This window comes from Monodelphis domestica, chromosome 2, assembly GCF_027887165.1.
Source record: "Monodelphis domestica isolate mMonDom1 chromosome 2, mMonDom1.pri, whole genome shotgun sequence".
Lineage (NCBI taxonomy): Eukaryota > Metazoa > Chordata > Mammalia > Didelphimorphia > Didelphidae > Monodelphis > Monodelphis domestica.
This window is the reverse complement of record NC_077228.1, coordinates 490,216,823-490,231,147: the sequence shown is the minus strand read 5'-3', so window position 1 is coordinate 490,231,147 and position 14,325 is coordinate 490,216,823. Positions and strand designations below refer to the sequence as shown.

The window sequence follows — 14,325 nt, the reverse complement described above, 5'->3', positions numbered from 1 at the left end:
CCCTATCATATAAATGGTAAAAGAATGTGAACATGCAATTCTCAAAAAAAGAAAGGAAAGGCAGACCTTATTAAAAATACCTTGAAATTATGAATGGTTAAAAAATGTAAATTAAAACAACTCAGTTCCTATCTCAAACCCATCAGATTTTCAAAATTATTATTACAAGGTCTGGCATATATTAAATGCTTAAATGCGTGTTAAATTGGCAAAAGAGAAAAACAACATTTTTTGAAATGATTGTGGGAAGGGAACAGCTAGGTGGCTCAGTTGATAGAGAGCCAGGCCTGGACTCAGGAAGTCCTGGGTTCAAATATGGCCTCAGACACTTCCTAGCTGTGTATCCCTAGTCAGGTCACTTAACTTGCATTACCTAGCCCTTACTACTCTTCTCCCTTAGAACCAATACAAAGGAAGATAAAGATTTAAAAAAAAAAGTTGTCAGAAGGCAGGCATTTTAATATAGTGTTGATAAAGCTGTACATTCAGCCATTCTTCAAAACTATTTAGAACTCTACCAAAAAAGTCATCGAACTACATTCCCTTTATCCTACCAAAATTTTTATTAGGCATATGTCCCTAGAGATGTCAAAAATAGAAGGAATAAAATCATTTGTACAGTAAAGGACCCGTGTGTACAAAAGTATTCATGGCAAGACTTTTATTGTTGCAAAGGTCTGGAAGCAAAGTGTACAGTTTATCAATTGGGGAAATGCTTGTACAAATTATCACAAGTATATATAATTGAATATTATTACCCTATAAGAAATGACAAAAAGAACAGATGCAGATAAATCTGAGACTTACCAAAAGTTATATAGAACAAAATAAGCAGAACCAAGAGAACAATTTATACAAGAACTATAGTATTATAAGGAAAACCAACTTTGAAATTCTAAAGAATTCTGATAAATACAGTGACCATCATGATTCCAGAAGACTCATGAAGAAGAATGATTTCTATCCTTAGAAGAGATGTAATGGACCAAAGGTTTGGAATGAGGCAGAAACAATTGGTGAATTTGCTTTGCTTGTCCATACCTGTTACAAGAAAGGGTTTTGATCCTTTAAAGAGAATATTAGAGATAGTACTAATAATGAAAAATTAAAAGATCATCAATTAGACAATCTAAAAATACCCAGAAGAGAACAGAAGGAAATTCAGAAAGTGACACACACTAGACAGTGTTTATACTAGATTAAATTTAATATATGCTCTAAAAAAAAAGTGGATTCATGATTTTATATATAATCTTTATTTTCTTTGTCTATAGATACATTCATATTTGATGATGTATTGATTTAATCTTGTTTTATTAACATTAAATTTTTTAATTTTCCCCTAATTACATGTAAAATCCATTTATAACTTTTTCGTTTAAATTTTGAGTTCCAAATTCTCTGTCTGCCCTAGACCTGTAAGCAACCTGATATAGATTTTGCATATGCAGTCATGTAAAATATTTTAAAATATTAATCCTTTTGTTGAAGAAAACAACAAAAAAAAGAAAATGTAAGTGAAATATAGTATGTTTTGGTCTGCATTTATCAGTTCTTTCTCTGGAGGCAGATGGTACTTTTCATCATGAATCTTTCAGATTGTCTTGGATAATACAGTATTGTTGCTACTATGTACAGTGATCTGGTTCTGCTCATTTCACTTTGCATCAATACATGTAGATTTTCTAGGTTTTCCTGAAATCATGCTGTTTGTTATTTCTTATATAGTAAGAGGATTCCATAACAACCATATACCACGATTTGTTCAACCATTCTCCAGTTGATGGGCAAGCCCTCAATTTCCAAACTTCATTGCTACCACAAAAAGAACTGCTATAAATATTTTTGTACAAATAGGTCCTTTTTTTTTTTTTAAATCTCTTTGGAATATAGACTTAATAGTGATATTGCTGGATCAAAGGACATGCAGTTTTTAAGTCGTTTTGGCATCATTCCAAATTGTTCTCCAGAATGTTCTCCACAACACCACTAACAGTGCATTAGGGTCCAATTTTCCCATATCCCATCCAATATTTATCATTTTCCTTTTCTGTCTTATGGGCCAATCTGATAGGTGTGAGGTGATACCTCAGAATTATTTTAGTTTCTATATTTCTAATCAAATGATTTAGAGGGGCAGCTAAGTAGCTCATAAGATAGAAAGCCAAATCTCAAGGTGGGAGGTACTGGGTTCAACTGTGGCCTCAGACACTTCCTAACTATATGACCTTGGATAAGTAACTTAAAAACAAATTACCTACCTTTTACCAGTCTTCTGCCTTGGAAATGATACTCATTACTAATTCTAAGAGAGAAAGTAAGAGTTTTTTAAAAAGAGAGTGTGATTTAGAGCATTTTTCATGTGACTAGAGACAGCTTTGATTTCTTCATCTGAAAACTGCCATTCATATCTTTTGACCATTTATCAATTGAAAAATGAAGACTCTTTTTATAAATTAGACTCAGTTCTTTAAATAGGTAAGAAATAAGACCTTTATCGGATACTATAAAATTTTTTTCAACTTTATGCTTTTCTTCTAATCTTGGTTTGTAAAAATTAAAATTAATCTCAAATAGTAAAAATATTATATTTTAGAAGATTTATTAATGATCATTAGAAGTAAAGGAATAAAAAGGTAACAAAATAAAAATCACATGCCCATGGCTAATCAGCCTATTCAAAAACCCCCACGTTTACCAGCACCATGCTTGAGACATGAAACCAAAAAGACCCTAAAGTGCCCGAGGCCCAGAATTCCTACTGCCTAATATCCCCTGTCTATAAAAAGAATGTAAGAAAGGAAGTCAATGGGCTCCCCAGGAAATGTAGTTTTTAGGGTAACAGATTTTTAATTATACAGGTTGCATTAGTTTTGTTTGCACAAAAACTTTAATTTAAAATAATCAAAATTATCCATTTTACATTCTCCAGTGCTCCATCACTTGTTTGATCATAAATTCTTCTCTTCTTCTTGGATCTGATAAAATAAACTATTCAGGGGGCAGCTGGGTGGCTCAGTGGATTGAGAGCCAGGCCTAGAGACAGGAGGTCCTAGGTTCAAATATGGCCTCAGACACTTCCCAGCTGTGTGACCCTGGGCAAGTCACTTAACCCCCATTGCCTAGCCCTTACTACTCTTCTGCCTTGGAGCCAATACACAGTATTGATTCTAAGAAGGAAGGTAAGGGTTTTTTAAAAAAAGGAATAAACTATTCCATGCACTCCTAATTTGTTTATGGTATCACTCTTTATGTCTAAATCATGTACTCATATTGACCATATCTCAGCATTTAGTGAGAGATATTGGTCTATCCCCAGTCACTGCCTGAGACTAATTCCCCTTTTTCTTTAAGGTTTTTCCTTAATGTAATTGCTCCAGCATTAGTGTCTTCTCCGTTTGTGCTTTGATCTTCTCTGCCACCAGAGTAAAATTTTATGGTCAGTTTCTATTATTGTTTTCTCATTTTTTCCTGCTTATTTCTTGGTTTTTAACTTTATTTTAAAGTTGGGATCTGCTTCTGGGTTTGGAGGCAATGACCCAATCTTTAGGTTTTCCTTGCTTTTGTCTTCACACCTAGTTCTGAGAGTCTTAAGTTTTCAGTTTCTTCCAAGGCAGTAGGATCTATGGAGAGGTGTGGTTACTGCTCTTCTGGTCTGTACTCTGTTGTGAATGCAGTCTTTTCTGCCCTGGAATTGTGACCAGGATTTGTGACCAGGAATTGTGACCACTCTTACTAGTACTCCTCCTTACTCTAAGACTATGGGCAATGAGACTTTATAGGCAATGCAACAGAGTCCTGCACCCAGTGCTAGCAAAAAATTCTCCTTCTGATCAGTGTTTGATCCATCTATCATCTGTGAGATTAAGGGCTCCAGAAACCAATGCTGCCAGTTCAGCTGCCTCCAAAGTCTGCTACTGGCTTATTTGGGCATAAGTTGAGCTGAACTATGCTCTGTTTTTAACCCAATGATCCAGTCCTTTCCTGTCAACCTTCTAAGTTGTCTTGAGAAGGAAAGTAGTTTTACCCCATCCTTTTGTTCTGCCATCAGAATTCATTTTGATGCATTCTTTTTAGTTATTTGGAGGGGAATTTGGGAGAGCTGAGGTGAATCCCTGCCTTTATTCTGCTATCGTGACTCTGCCTCAACAAACCTTCTTTAAGTACCTATAATATATAAGCACAGTGCTAGAAGCTCAGGGTACAAAGACAAACAATACAGTCCCTGACTTCAAGGATTTTCCTTTTTACTTGGAGAAAACAACATTTACCAGCACATAACTTAAAAAAAAAAATCAAATAACTTTAAGGAGAAAAGAACTCTGACAACTGGAAGCAGAGGTGTGGTTGTAGTTTGTCAGGGGAGGTCAGGAAAGACCAAACATGAGTTGTGACAGCTTACCTATCCCGTGAAAGAAAATGGATTCTTTGAAATTAAGATGAGCATGGAATTTTTTTAGACTTGATGACAACTTGTACATAGGCACAAAGTGAAGGGATTTTTTTGGACAGGGAACAACTATCAGGCTAGTTTGATTGGAACAGAGAATATTTTAAGGGAGGAGTATGTGAAATACAGTGGACAGTGCTTTATAACTTGCCCCAAAAGAGTTAGTGTAATTTTAAGCTTTATATATTGAATTTTAGTACTACTTTCCCTTTATAATTTTTTTAAAAGGAGTTTTATAATTTGCAAAGAAAAGAACTTTAGCTTGTTTTTTCATCAAGTTTTAATAGCTTAAAATAGCACTAAGAGTTTTGGGATACCCTATATCATTGTGTTCTTTAGGAATCCCAGGATGTGAATCACCAGAGCCCTAAAGCTTATCAGTGCATTTTAAGTGGCTCTAGAATTCTACTCTCCAGGCAGAGGTTATTCTTAAAGACACATAATTAAGCAACATGTGGAATGTGTAAGTATATATGTAGACTTCACAACAGACTGTAACCTTTTTTAGAGTTGACTGTTTCCATATTATGGTTTCTTGCTTAGTATAGTCTTTCTAATTCTTTCCCATAGGCACAGTGAGAAGATTCCTAGAGATTCATGGGGAGACCATTGAAAAAGTAGTATTTGCTGTCTCAGAGCTTGAAGAGGTATTTTACTAATTGTGTCATCTGATCAGAAAGCCTAAGAAAATAAATAGTTATTTTAACATGGTGTTTCATAACTACAACGAATTTAGAGTGCTGATAGCAGATGCATCCTGAATACCTTAACGTTTAAGACCTAACTGCCCACTGATTAGAACTACAGAACACCTATTGAAACTGAAAGAAATTTAGTTTGGGTAACATTTTGGCATCAAGGATTTTAGAAATGCATCAGTTCAATTTCAACTTAAACTGATTTATTAGAGGGGGTTTTTTAATTGTGGTTCCATTCAGAGTTTAATTAAATATTTAGTATTTGGTTTGGGGTCAGTTCAAAATTCTGAAAATTAGCATAACTAATTATCACTTTTTCATAATGATCAGTGTGTTTCAGATCTCTGCTATAGAATTTACACAGATAGAAAATAGTAGTAGTCCCTCGGTGATCAAGAATGACTATACAGATAGAAAAAGAAACATTCATCAACATACACATGCACATGAAATACATACCCATGTAGATGTATACTATTCATGAATATGCTGAATGATTGGTTAACATCTTCCTCCTTACCTCTCACCTTAACTATCTTATTGACTAGACATGAAAATATGAAAGCATTATTCATATCTTATTTTGAAGAAGTTACTTTTATTTTCACAAACTGCTTTCCTCTCTGTTTATAGGCCACCTACAGAAAGCTACTACCTTTATATTTTCCAAGGTCATTAAAGGAAGAAAGCCAGTCTTTGCCCTACCTTCCTGCAGATATTGGAAATGCAGAAGGGGAGCCAGTAGTACCAGAGCGACAGATTAGGATAAGTGAAAAACCAGGTGCTCTTGATGGTGAGTTGAACAATTAGCTCTATCTTGAGAGCGTCTATTATTAATGAATCAATAAAGAATTAGAGTTGAATCAGAAAGGCTACTGTGACCTCTAAGAGGCTGATTTGTTCTGTCACACTAAGCTTTGGATCTAGTGAAAAGTTCAGAGTTTTTGGTTGCATCTGTCTTTGTGACTTGGACCTCTGTTGTAATCCTGTCTTCTTGAGCAGATTGCATGATTATTGTCATCCAGAAGCTACATTAAACAAAATTACTATATATATCTAAGAGTTGAAGGGCTATATTAAGAAATGAATCATCAATTTTATATTCCTCTTTTTTAGATTAATATATTTGGCTCCATAATTAGGTCAGAATTTTAAAAATATATTTTAGCATGCGGGTATGCTAGTTTAAAAAAGCCCTTCTGTTTCTGTCATAAACATTTTACTAGTACCAACATTGCTGTTGCAGACAACTTGGAAGAGGAAGATGAGGGCTTAGGAGCTGATCTCTCCTTTATCGGATCTCATGCTTTTGCTCGAATGGAGGGAGATGTTGATAAGCAGAGACGACTGATCCTTCAGGGACAGCTTTCCGAGGCAGCTCTGCAGAAACAGCATCAAAGAAAGTAAGACTACTTCATCAAATGCGACTTTGGGAGAAGTCTCAATAATATGTACCCATGTTGATTATTCTTATTTAGATTTACATTCATAAGAAAGAAAAAATAGGTAATTAACCATGTCAGACATTTAAAAGAGATAAGGAAGGAAAAGACCTGAGACTTTGGGTAACCTAGGAGAGCTCTTTCAGTTGTGTGGTAGGGATAAAAGCCAAATTATAAAAGGTTAGGAAGTGAGTGAGGGTGAATCTTAGTTATCATCTCTCCTGACAGAATCTGTGAATTCTCTTCATCCAGTGTAGGGCATGTGAAATTGCTTCCTTCACACAACAGAAAAAATATTTTTCCTGACCTTGGTTAAATGTACTGCCCCGCTCAAGATTCTGTCATTCCTCTATCTTAATCTTTGTAAATACTGTTTTCCGACATCAACTTCTTAACTGCCTATTGCTTTTGATACCTGACTTACTCTTCTGAAGCCCCTACCTGCAATCAACAGCAGAGATGAAAATACCACCCCATGACCCTTATTAGGGCTTTATTTTCCACTCAAAGCTTCATAAGCCACAAAATCATTCTCTAAATTCCTTTTGGCAGAATGGTTTATCCCTACAATGATCACCAAAAATGGTGGAGTTAGATTTGATAAGCTTCTGGAAACTATGACATTTCCTTTAAACATTCCAGGAAGGCATCTCTGTTGTACATTTTTGGGACACCATAAGGCTTCTGTGCTCTCTCTTAGCAGGAAAATATCAACCGCAATAAACCTTCCTGTGCTTTATACCAGGTGTCCTCTCTCTTTCTTGAACCTATTCATCATATTCATCATCTCTGAAGACCAGCAAAAGTTCTTTCCCCTCAGCAGGTCTCCACCCACTGTTTTCTAACCTTTCAGAGATCCAATAGTCTTTCTTCCTTCTTCATAATGTATTTTTTTCCCTATAAACTCCTGACATTGGTCTGGATCCTCTTCGTCCTTTCCACATTCTTTTTTCTTATTGTTTTCTTATTTAAGCATTCTTCCATTTTTTCATTCCCTCTGATCCCCAAATAAACTGAAAAGCAGAGGAGTTTTGCTTTTATTTCTTTCACCCTCCCTTCTAGCAATGCTACAGAAATGAGTCTTTCCTAGGAACATTGTGTAATAGAAAGAATTCTGAACTTGACCCAGAATTGAATGTTTGGATCCCACCCTTGATATGTGTCTGTGACAAATCAACCTCAGCTAGTTTTAATACATGCAACTATGTCATAGTGACAAAAATATATATTTTCTCAAGAGGTGTTTGTTTTTTAAACCCTTACCTTCCGTCTTGGAGTCAATACTGTGTATTGGTTCCAAAGCAGAAGAGTGGTAAGGGCTAGGCAATGGGGGTCAAGTGACTTGCCCAGGGTCACACAGTTGGGAAGTGTCTGAGGCCAGATTTGAACCTAGGACCTCCCGTCTCTAGGGCTAGCTCTCAATGTACTGAGCTACCCAGCTGCCCCCCGAGAAAAGATTTTTATCTGGGGAACCTATTTGTGGATTAACACCTTTGATAGCTAAAGGTTTTACAAAATCCAGAAAGTATAAATTGGTAATTTTTATAATAATGTTTAATGGTGATACACAGTGTTATAGATAAATTAAAGCAGTTAATACCAAAATGTATTTTATGGTGAGTATTTCAGAATTTATACCTTAAAAAATAATGAAATGGTCTTTTTAGTTCTTGAACTGTAGTGTAGACTGTTAACCCTTCTTTGAATGGGAATATGTGCAAAGACCATTTTAGGAGAAGCTCTAAAGACTTAGCTGTGGCAATGTGTAATTTAACATATGCCTAGTGAAATAGTCATTTGGATTTGTGTCCTTATTGATGTGATATTCCCTTTGCCATTGTAAGGGTAACAGATCCGTCTAGCTTTGTCCTGTATAGGTCCTGTATATGTCCTGTATTTTGTCTGTGCCCTCACAAAAGGTACCCCCAAGGTGCTAGATGCCTTCCCTAGTTTCTTGACATCATGAGGACACCAGTAAATCACTCAGACTGTCATGTGACCAGCTCATCTTTTTTCATTCATACATTTCTTTCATAACATCCTTTACTCTGCTTCTCTTTAATTATTTGTGTCATATTACATCCTACTCATTTCAATTCAACTTTTGCCTGCCTCCTGCTCCAGAACCTTTTGCCATTACTCTCTGGGTTCAATTCATTTAAATTAATGAGAGATACTTCATTTCCTTTTTAAATGGCTCCTTCCTTGTTACTTCCAAGAATGGTTGAGTTTCTCCTATCCTTAAAAAATGTCGACTATCTATTTTTCTGTCTTCCTTTCTCAGCCATACTCTTTGATAAAGCTGTTTACATTCACTACCTCCTCTTCTTTTGCTCTTTCACTCCTCAACCTTTTGAAGTATGACTTCTGACTGCAGTTGAAACTGTTCTCTACAAAGTTGACAACACTTTCTCATTGCCAAATACGACGGTCTTTTCTTAGTCTTCATCTATTTTTTACTTATTTTCTATATTTGACACTATTGATAATCTTCTTCCTCCGTTCTGGTTTTTGTCACATATTCTCTTCTTATTTTCCTCCTATCTGATTAGTCCTCCATATATTTTGCTGGTTCATTATCTATTGTCACTCCCCCAACCATGGGTATTTCCTAAAGCTGTGGCCTGGACCCTTTTTTCTTTTCTCTTTACATTCTATCACTTGATGAAGTCAACCACTCCAGTGGGTTTAATTAGCATCTTTATGCAAATGACTTGGCCCCAGAGTCTCTCTGCTATGCTTCTTTCCCATGTTACTATTGCCTGTTGGACCTTTCAAACTATGTTGAAAACAGAACTCATTCTTTCACCCCAAACCCATCTCGTCTCCAAATTTCCTTTTTTTTAATTTTATTTAAAATTTTTTTCATGGTTACATGATTCTTGTTGTCCCTCTGCCCTCCCAGACATGATAAGCAATTCCATTGTGTTATACACATATTATCACTCAAAACCTATTTCCATATTATTATTTTTGTAATAGAGTAATCTTTTACAACCAAAAGGAAGGGTCCAGCTGAGTGGCTCAGTGGATTGAAAGCCAGGCCTAGAGACGTGAGGTCTTATGTTCAAATATGGCCTCAGACACTTCCTAACTGTGTGACCCTGGACAAGTCACTTAACCTCCATTGCCTAGCCCTTACCATTCTTCTGCCTTGAATCCCAATACACAGTATTGATTCTAAGTTGGGAGGTAAGGGTTAAAAAAAAACCAACCAAAAACTCCAAAGCATATACCCATATAAACAAGTGATATATCATATGTTTTCTTCTGGATTTCTACTCCCATAGTTCTTACTCTAGATGTGGATAGCACTCTTTCTCATAAGTCCCTCAGGATTGTCCTGGATCATTGCATTGCTTTTATTAGTAAAGTCAATTTTATTTGATCCAAAGTTCCTTATTTCTATTGAAGGTTGTGTGACCTCTGGTTTACTCTCAACTCTGCTCCCTCCCTCCCTCCACATATCTAGTTGCCAAATCTTACAGTTTCTTCTTTTAAAACATCTGTCACGTGTGACACCTGTTCTTTATTCCCCTCACATAACTATCAATTTAGTTTAGGTTTTCATTACCTAGATCATAGTATCCTAATTGTTTTTTCTGCCTCAAATCAGATCCCATTCCACTTGAACTCCTAAGCTGCTATCAAAGTGATTTTCCTTCAGTGCAGCTCTAACCATGACACTCCCCTACTCAGTCAGCTTCAGTAGCTTCCTGTTGCCTCTAGCTTATAAAATATCAACTGCTTTTACTGCTTTTACAACCTGGCCCCAGGCTGTCTTTCTAACCTAATTAGACATTACTGTCCTTCCTACATGCCACAGTAATGCCAACCTGGCCTTCTCTGTTTCTTTTCTTCACACATGACACTTAGTCTCTCTCTGTGCCTTTGCAATGACTGTGTCTCTTGTCTATCATGATCTCTCCTCACAGAATGACTTTTTTCTTCAAAATTCAACCTATGCACAGTCTTCCATAAAGCTTTGTCTGATCCCTCTCTTTCCTAGGAGCATCTCTCCCAAAATATTTAATACTTGTATGAAAATATCCTCTTCATATTCTATATTTGTGAGTATATAAATACACACATTTTTACTTGTCTCCTTCATGCGTAATGAAAGTAAGCTCATTAAGGGTAAATATTGTTTCATTCTTTCTATTAGTATCCTCATTGCCTAATAAATCTTACAACATAGTAGACTGCTAATACATGCTTATTGGTTGGTTGTAGACTATAATGTGCAGTGTCTCATAGCTATGCAACACTGATAGAATATTAATATTAAGAATATAGTTTGGGTTCATTAACATTTTACAAAAATGGTTCAACCTTTTCTTCTCCTGTTTTAATTTTATGTTCAACTCACTATCAATTTTCATGTCTGCCCAAAATAGATATAATTATGGACACCCAACTGCCTGTCACAAGCTGAACAATAAGCTATTTTCATCTTCTTGGCTTTTCCTGTGATAAATCATGTTCTCTTTAATGATTTTGAATTTAATCTATCAGGCTCTGTGTTATTCTAGGACTTGAGGCAACCAATTAAAATATCTTCCTTAAAGAGCATCACAGAGTACAGCATCTTGCAAGAAAAACTCTTCATCACTTGATGAAAATACATAACTCTGTTTTGTGACTCACATGATATTAATGTTTAGAGAGGTTTTTTAAACAATATTATCTGTTATCTTCACAAAAATCTCCTAGTTTTGCCACTGTGTGGGAGAAGATGGTTTGAAAAGAAAATTTATAATAGTATTTGGCTTATCAAATTAAATTTCTTTTTTATACTCATTAAATAATATCAGGATGGGATTATACTCAACATATTTCATATGCATACCTTAGCACAATAAATATGTGTCTGAGTTACTATGTTACTCAGCAGAAAGTAATATTATTAGCAGGCTATATAAATTTACTGAGATAATCTTAGAATAAAAAACTATTTAGGCTTTCCCTTCTTCCAACCAAAGAGAACATTGGTTGTATAATAATAATAATTTAAAATTATTTCCTCAAGTAAATGTTATTACCCTCTACCATGTTGTAAGTTTCATATACCTTTAAAGATAGTTGAATGAATTTCTCAGCTTTTTTCTCTGTATATTATAAATTCTACTTTTTGACTAGCCATTTTTTATGTTTCCAAATCCTTCCACTTTTTCAAGACTCAAAGAATTGTGATGCAGATGGATTGCCCTTATAGTTCCTGTACATGTGACATATTTCTATTTGTGCACCTAGCAAGAGTACTTGCCTTAAAAATACCAGTGCTACTCCTTTATAAACTTAGGTTTCACTTGAGTTTCACTACTATATGCAGCTTTTATTGACATAAATTTGTATGTAACCAATCATTTCTCTATCTTCTATTAGGTTCAGTAGACTTTTTTAGCCAATAGCACACTAATATTTTACCAACATCTGTTCATGTCAAAATCCTTAATTCCATCTTTGCTTTGGCATGTGTTTGTTTGAATATATAATTTAATCAAACATTCAGAAATATTAAAAGCCTCTAGATGTCATTAGCAAATAGCTTCATATGATGCTGCCTCCACATTCTTCAGTTTTTTGAAAGCCTCAAAAATAGGAAAACTTGTTACCATCTTTAAAAACATAGTGTAGGTAACTTTCTGGTTTTCTGCTTGTGTATATTTCCTCTTCCAAAGTTATGAGATTAGCCCCAGTGCCTAGCATCATAGTAAGAACTGCTTAATAAATGCTTTTGCATTTACTGACAGTATCTCTGAGCTTCAGCTTGATCATCTGTAAAATGAAAAGGCTGAACCAGATAACCTCCATGTCCCTTCCAGTTCTAAATACCAGAATCAAACAAGCATTAAGTGCCTACTATGTGCCATTTCATGGGTTTGCTATCATAGTTTCTCTTAATAACCTTACTTTCTTCCTTCTTTAAGAAAAATTGGTTTAAAATTTTCATTAGTGTTAGGAATTCCCAAAGAGAACACTCCTTTTTGTCATTACAGATTCGTATCTTCTCTACAACTTAGTTTTAGGAGATGCATTGAGCTCTGCAGAGTTAAGTGACTTACTCAGGGTGATACAACTACCAGCATATGTCATTGGTAGAACTTGAATCTAGATCCTCCTCATTTTAAGCCTGGCCTCTATCCACTAAGACACAGCTGCCTCTTGTCTAACTTTTATAGCTGGATCCCATTTAGTGTGAATGAGGAATCTCTTAAAGTTATTTATATTTCATCTATATTTTATATGTCTATTGGCTTACAACCAGTTACCATATTTTACATAATCATAACTTCATTTAGTGCTTTATGCTTAATAAATGTCAGATCTAATAGTAATGACATTTGATGTTAACCATATCTGAGCAGATTATCCCAAATATTTTTTAATTTCCTAAAATGTAAATTTTTCCATCTCCAAAGTAAAAGGATCTTAATTTAGTAATATATTTTTTTAATAAACCCTTCCCTTCCCTCATAGAATCAATATAGCATATTGGTTCCAAGGCAGAAGAGTGGTAAGGGCTAAGCAGTGGGGGTCAAGTGACTTGCCCAGTGTCACAACTGCCCCCCGATTAGTAATATTCTTAAAAGATATGAATGTATTTCATCATTAATATGACTAGAGGGGGCAGCTGGTGGCTCAGTGAATTGAGAACCAGGCCCAGAAAGAGGAGGTCCTGGGTTCAAATGTGGCCTCAGATACTTCCCAGCTGTGTGACGCTGGGCAAGTCACTTGACCCCCATTGCCTAGCCTTTATCACTCTTCTGCCTTGGAACCAATAACCAGTATTGATTCCAAGATGGAAGGTCAGGGTTTAAAAAAAAAATAGGATTAGATTGACCCCCACAAAAAAAAAAAACAATCTTTTTGTCAAAGACTGGGAATAGGCTTGCTTTACTCACTTGCAACTTGATGACATTTAAGTTCACAACATCATAAATCATACTTTGTAATGTATCATCTGTATTTCTCCACAAGACTTTACTAAGTACTATTTCTTTTCAGTAGCTGAAAGAATTGGGCATGTTATCTATAAATTCACAGTGAATAAATCTAAGTTCCTAGAGGTTTTATCCATTTATTATAATAGGATTTTTAGACTCTCAACTGAAGTGTATTTTGTATCATCATTTTTCCCTTCCATTGGCACTTCTTGGCAGTTTCAAGAGCCTAGTGGCCCTGGTATACACATCATTTGTCACATTAGATGCTAACAACATGCCAAAGGAATGATCCTTTAGCCATAGTTTGTCCCTGAGTAATCATTTAGCTTAGAACTCAACTTGTTTTCAAATCATTTTGTTGTTTTACTTTTTAATTTCTTACTTTACGTCAGTGACCTTACAGCAGCTGGAAGAAATAGGTTTATATTGCTCTAGTACTAATACTATTCTACATTATTGCTTCTACCATGCTAAGAAAGCTTGTTCAGGGATGCTCATCTAAATATCTGCTTTGAAAGTTCTTCACTAGTTACTGTCTCTATTCGACAGTATCTGGTATAGTACAATTGCCATTGTGCATAAGAAGATGTTAGCTAAAATGCTATAAATTTTTCTAGAAAAGTAACAGGAGCCTGTCAATGTAGAATAATATTTATGACTATGACATCATATAGTAGGTACTCCCTCAAATTCATTGCATACCACCTATGCCATCTCACATTTGACTTTTGTCCATAGGTTCCCATTCCAAAAAAGATTCATCTAACATTCCAGATCTTTTAACATTC

At 35.3% G+C, this 14,325-nt stretch overlaps 1 protein-coding gene across 3 annotated transcripts in view; it reads left to right on the top strand.

Annotated features, from left to right (window-relative positions):
• The window catches only part of GDAP2 (ganglioside induced differentiation associated protein 2), a 73,178-nt gene that overhangs the window by 17,168 nt on the left and 41,685 nt on the right, over positions 1-14,325 (top strand). For all 3 annotated transcript variants that reach the window (XM_007485277.3, XM_016429114.2, XM_016429115.2), the window contains 3 exons: positions 5,021-5,097; positions 5,782-5,941; positions 6,395-6,551. In XM_007485277.3, the coding sequence (XP_007485339.1) occupies positions 5,021-5,097; positions 5,782-5,941; positions 6,395-6,551 (394 nt within the window). The remainder of the gene's footprint in view (positions 1-5,020; positions 5,098-5,781; positions 5,942-6,394; positions 6,552-14,325) is intronic.